Source organism: Protomyctophum parallelum (assembly GCF_964188405.1).
Source record: "Protomyctophum parallelum genome assembly, chromosome: 1".
NCBI lineage: Eukaryota > Metazoa > Chordata > Actinopteri > Myctophiformes > Myctophidae > Protomyctophum > Protomyctophum parallelum.
The window spans coordinates 24076079-24082238 of record NC_139697.1 but is presented as its reverse complement, the minus strand read 5'-3'; the positions used below and the strand labels follow the sequence as shown (position 1 = coordinate 24082238).

The 6160-nt window shown below is 43.2% G+C and overlaps 1 protein-coding gene across 1 annotated transcript in view; it reads left to right on the top strand.

The window, feature by feature from the left end:
- The window catches only part of irx4b (iroquois homeobox 4b), a gene marked incomplete at both ends in the record, with an annotated part of 4563 nt that extends 178 nt beyond the window's left edge, over positions 1–4385 (top strand). The window contains 5 exons of the mRNA XM_083771643.1: positions 131–328; positions 632–747; positions 1245–1401; positions 3064–3208; positions 3769–4385. Coding sequence (XP_083627769.1) covers positions 131–328; positions 632–747; positions 1245–1401; positions 3064–3208; positions 3769–4385 — 1233 coding nt within the window. The remainder of the gene's footprint in view (positions 1–130; positions 329–631; positions 748–1244; positions 1402–3063; positions 3209–3768) is intronic.
- Between the last annotated feature and the right edge of the window lie 1775 nt (positions 4386–6160).

The window sequence follows — 6160 nt, the reverse complement described above, 5'->3', positions numbered from 1 at the left end:
TAATTGTCTGCAGAGTCCTCGTGCACTGGCACTGCCTATAGGGCCTTACTTCATCTTGCTATCGGATAATGTAATGTAATTTCCCCTCACAACTCTTATAATAACAAGACAAATCGTATGTTGTTCGAAGTTTCTGATGACCTCCAGCTGCCTGGAGCCGTGCGGCACGCCTCCGTCCTCCTCCTCCCACCCCGTGCCGGGGTACCGCTCCTCCCCGAGGCACGAGCACCACATCACCGCGGGGCTGTACAGCGGCGCCTACCCCAAGGGCCAGGGTTACTACACCGCCTGCTCCAGCGACGCCACCGCTGCAGCCCTGTATGCCAGGGTGAGTTGAGTTGACTTGTATTTATATAGCCTATATAATTGAAGCTATACTTTACTTAATGTTTGCGTGCGTATTGCGTGAACTATATAAGTGCTTAAATACAATAGGCGAAACGCTTAGAAATTGTTGGCTAATATATAGGCCCAGTCCCAGCTATAGCCAACTGTATGCACAACTGTTTATTTTATATAGTATGGCCTAGTATATAGACAAAGATTTTTGGGGGAATAAAATATTCTCTTTGAAGTCTATAACGTGCACGGTTGATGGTTTTTTGTTCTTTTTCGATTATTTGTTTTTCAGGGCCCACTGGACTCCAAAGATGTAACGACCTCTGCGCATATGGGGACCACCTCTCAGACACCAACCTACTACCCTTATGATTACGCCTTTGGACAGTATCCCTATGACAGATATGGGTAGGTCCAATCTACTAAACTTAAGATATTAAAGAAGAAAATACAGTGGTTATCCATCTCAGACACTTCACACATTGGAATCCCACAATAATAATAATCATAATGATACGTAATAAGTGTAAAAAGTAACTTTTTAAAGTTTTTTTTAATATAGCCGGCTATAGTATATATTTTAGCCTAAATATCACCTGTTAATTCTGTGTGTGTGTGTGTGTGTGTGTGTGTGTGTGGGTGTGTGTGTGTGTGTGTGTGTGTGTGTGTTACCTCAGGCTGCATAATTCTTGTTGTTGCCCTCTTTTGTTGTGTTCTACTGTATCTGTAACAGCTTTGACTGTCAATGACAATCATGTCTGTCTGTCTGTCTTCTTTGAAACTCACTGCACATTATACCCATCCTTCACCATAATATACACGTATATACACATTATTATAGCCATGCATTTCCTTATAACAGCATAATGACGAGTCTGTCGTCCATGTTTGATCCTCCTGTGTAGATATTCCTGCTCGGACGGCGCCGCGCGGCGCAAGAACGCCACGCGGGAGACCACGTCCACGCTGAAGGCCTGGCTTGCGGAGCACCAGAAGAACCCCTACCCCACCAAGGGGGAGAAGATCATGCTGGCCATCATCACCAGGATGACGCTCACACAGGTCAGGAGTCACCTGGGGGTTGCTTTATTTTCACCATTTTTCAAAAATAGCAGACCTACAAGCTCATAGCGCGCCACCGAGTGGCGCTATGAGCTTGTAGATCTGCTATTTTTCAATAGCTAAATTATAACAATGTTTAAAAACACCAAAAGGCGTTCCTGCCCAAAATGGGTTATATAGTTTCATAGTTCTCTTTGCTAGTTTTAACCCATTTAGGCCTGTGACGTCGAAATAAATAAAAGGTCTTCTGAAAGAATATATATTCAAAGATTTGTGCCGCATTTTCACGATTTTTCAAAAATAGCAGACCTACAAGCTCGTATAGCGCGCCACCGAGCTTGTAGATCTGCTATTTTTCAATAGCTAAAGTATAACAGAATGCTTAGTTAAAACACCCAAAGGGGTTCCCGCCCAGAATGGGTTTTAATTTAGTTTCATTCACATTTTAGTCACCTGGAATGTCTAACTAGTGCTAGTCTAGTTTTAGTTGACTAAATATCATAAGATTTTAGCCGACAAAATTTCCAGTTGATTTAGTCGACTATAATGTGTTTTGGCAGGCCTCATAATGACTGTTTTTACAATTGCTGAAAATAGCTGATCTACAAGCTAGTATAGACAAGCTTGTATCGGCTATTTTCAGCATGCAACCAAGTGTAAAATGACTTACTGGATCTCTTGTCCACTAGTCCCTTCCTAACATTTTAGTCTAGATTTTATTTGTTGACGAAATTGTCAATATATTTAGTCTTAGTTTTAGCCATCATAGCTTAGCTTTAATTTAGTTTCCATTTAGTTTTTGACAGTGAAAAAATGTAGTCGACGAACATTTTTTGTTTCAGTATTAGTCGACGAAATCAACACTGGTCAGAACTCATGTCATGTCAAATGACATGCCCATGCCTTATATCCTCTGTCGTACGATGGTGTTTGATGCTGATCTACAAGCTCACAATGCATCACGGTGCTGCGCATTGTGAGCTTGTAGTAGATCAGTTATTTTTGCTGCATCTGAAAAAAACAACAACAATATATAATTAATAATTATTAAGCTTTGGCAGATACAGGCTAAAATATTCAAAGAGCCTATCAATGATCTGCAGCTACTCAGTCAGGGGTGTGTATATATAAACTGAATGTTGGATGAAGTCATTGAGCTTTATGGGATATATATTATAATAATTAAAGCTGCACTGTAACTTTCCTCTTATACCCCAGATGTGAAGCTGGTGTCCTGCACAAGGGCTGATTTGTTTCATGCCATTGAGCTAATCTGCCTGCTTGCTCAGGGGATAAATTTAATCTTGACCATCAGGTCAAACCTTTGTGTCAGATCCTGCATGTTAGTCCCTTTGACATGATCTAAATGTCTCAATAGAAGAGCAGGGAGACAAAATGCAACCATTGTATAACATATCTTGTATTAACATACAGATTGCACGGGCAGTTCTGCTTTAAAAGAATGTGTCTATATTACCAAAAGTAATACCATGTTGAGTCAAGTAGAACCAATATCTTCAATTAATTTAATTGATCCACGGTACCTTCAAATGGATCAATTTATTGAATGTATACACCATCCTTCCCCCCCTCCCTCCCTCCCTCCCTCCCTCCCTCCCTCACCCACCTTCCTTCCTTCCTTCCTTCCTTCCCTCCCTCCAGGTGTCCACATGGTTTGCCAACGCGCGCAGGAGGCTGAAGAAGGAGAACAAGGTGACGTGGTCGCCACGGGCCTGCAAGAGCTCTGACGACAGGCCGTGTGACGATGACAGTGACGGGGCCGAGGAGCCAACCAAACCGCTGTCTGGTGAGTGACGGCTATACCGCGTCCATCCATCCTGCAAACTATACCTTCAATCTCAACTGAAATCATGTGTCGTGGACAAACAAATAGGTTTGAATGGCCTAAATTAGGCAATTTTACGGTTTACTGTTTTTCTATTAAATGTACTTGTTGTATGTGTGTCTGCATGCATGTGCTATACACGCACGCACGCACACGCACACACACACACAAAATGTACTGTGTTATCTTAGTGGATTATGTTATTGTTGTTTTTGGGGACTACGGATGGAAATTAGCATCCTCGTTAATGTATTTACATTTCATCATGTTATAATTTATATTTATAATTTATATGCTCTCTCCCGTCCAAACAAACAAATGACAACTGAAGTGAACTAAAGTTAATTAAGTAAAAGCACACAAAATTACGTGGCATTTTATTCAAATTGGAGCTGCATTAACACTTTCTCAGTATATTTGCATTTCAAGCTTCAGACATTGCACTATAGCTCTGTGGATAGCTGTCTATCTGTTGCACAGTGAATTGCTCTAAATGGAGATTCCATGGCTCGTCATTGCAGATCTGCACAGCGACCTGGAGGATTTTGACCTCCTGGAGTCCGACGGTTCGGACTGTGAACCGAAACCACAGTTTCTGCCCGAAGACGACGTGATGGAGAAAATCACCTCCGCAGACATCTCCCACCACGGGCGTCTCACGTGCGACCCGGGGACGCTTCACGGGAAGGAGAGGTTGTCTCCGGGCTGCCCCGAGCTCACATCACCGGTCCAACAACAACACCCAGCCAACGCGTTCTGCCCCGGACTAGACCTTCACAACACAGAGACCAAGCCAAAGATCTGGTCCATCGCCCATACTGCCGCTTCTTTGGACGCAGGACTGCAAGCGGAGTTCCCTCCGTGTATGTTGTCCGCTGCAGGGCCTTCCTCTCCGGCGTACCCATCAGACGTAGGGGCGACCGCGGCAGACAGGCAGCAGGACTCGCCGGTAGCCACGCTCAGAGAATGGGTGGATGGAGTTTTCCATAACCCGCTTTTCCAGCATCGGTCACTCATGGCGCAGGCTGCACTGCCCAAACCAGCCCAAACGGCATGGAGAGGTTTGAACGGTGCCGCGCTGGACAGTAGAACGCCTGGACACTCTTTTGAACACATTAGGCCTACCTCGGCCTTGTAGTGAACGGTTATAGGCGACTTGTTATACAAATGATCCTTTTCAAAGACTGCTGGAGTTCAAACTGAAAACCAAAACGTATATTTTGTTGTTGTGAAATAACTGTTAATTGACAATGTGTTATGATATTTTGCCAACACAGACTGTATTAAAAGAAAAACACATGCTGAATCCGGGCCTACGGCGCGACAAATTGAGACCCCCCCACCCCACTCATGTCAAATTGAGACCCCAACCCCACTCACTGCAAACATCCCTGCTGCAAGGTTGTGTGGTTCACAAAGTGACAAACATACAATACTGTACGACTGAACTATATTCTGCACATGCACTGAGACACAAAAATAAAAGTTGCATTCTGTAGCATGGCAGCGTTTTCTGTGTGCCCTTACATTAGCTGTCCGTGGTGCTGAAACTGCTATAGTGGTTGCTGCTGATGGCCAGTATTGTATTAGATATTACAGTATATTATTGCTCTAAATCTGTAAAACACATCTGTATCGGGGCATGCGGCGCAGCAAATAGTGGATTACTGTATGTGTGCGCACGGCACGTGTGTGCGTATGTGTGTGCCCGTGTGTGTGTGTGTGTGTGTGTGCGTGCGTGCCCATGTGCGTGTGACGTATGTGTGTGTGCGTGTGCGTGTGTGTGCGTGCGTGTGCGTCTTTCAGATGTGAACGGGTGAAGAAGGTGGTAATTCAGCCGTGACTAATGGAAACACACAGTGGAGGGTGCTGCTAAATTGTTAAATCGATGCCACTTCCACCCAGGCTCCAGATATAGCCGCAATCAGCGAGGCGTCCCCTTTCATTAGGCAGCTTTCTGACTACGTTAAACTGGGACTGTAAGCATATCCACTGTGCTCACTCACAGTGCCTCATAATGGAGAGTCCCTGGAGTCATTATATCCACACCACCACGCTTAATAGCCACATCTTCATCTGCACCGCTGGTTTCACCGCTGATTATTGGGAACGAGTATAACATAAATAAATAGAGAACAATAGGCTATAATCGTTAAACCCGGAGAATGTGTGAGGCACGCACGCATACACACGCATGCACGCACACACACACACACACACACACGTTGTTTAGTTTAAGTTATTAAATAAAGTTCACACAATTAGGTTCATACAATTTAAGGACAAAAAATTATAATATAGTAATAATAATACAAAAAAGCCACTAGAAGGAAGAAGTTATTTTGCTTTTCTCCTCCATCCTTATACTCTGTGTTTTTATTTCCAATTTAGGAACGATGATAAAGTATTTATCAGAACAGAGGAGGGACCTACCGAGGCTTTGTATGGAATTAACTATTTCAGATTAAATAATTCAGGACAAATTCAACCGAGAATTTCATTCTGTTTCTGCCTCATAAATAAATAAGATTTAGGATGATAAATAATGACATCTGACTTACTTTCATCTGTGAGACATGGTGGTCTCACTCTGACTATAAATATGTTGCAGACACAGCATGGATTACCTTTTCTTTGTGGCAACACAAAAGGCCAGCAAAAAAATAAAAAAATAAATAAAAAAGCTTCAGAACAGAAGAATTCCCACTTGGGTTTTGCATAATACAAAAGCATAAGGTGGAATCACAAAGAGTAGAGCATTGAACACAGATACGAGGTTGGACTCTTAGGCCAAGTGAATTTGGCAGAGATAGACACAGTTATGGTTCTACTTGTTCTGACCCACTGTTAGGGACATTGCAGGTCTCCCCAGGGACCAAAAGGTTGTAAAGTAAATCTACCTCAAACCTAAAA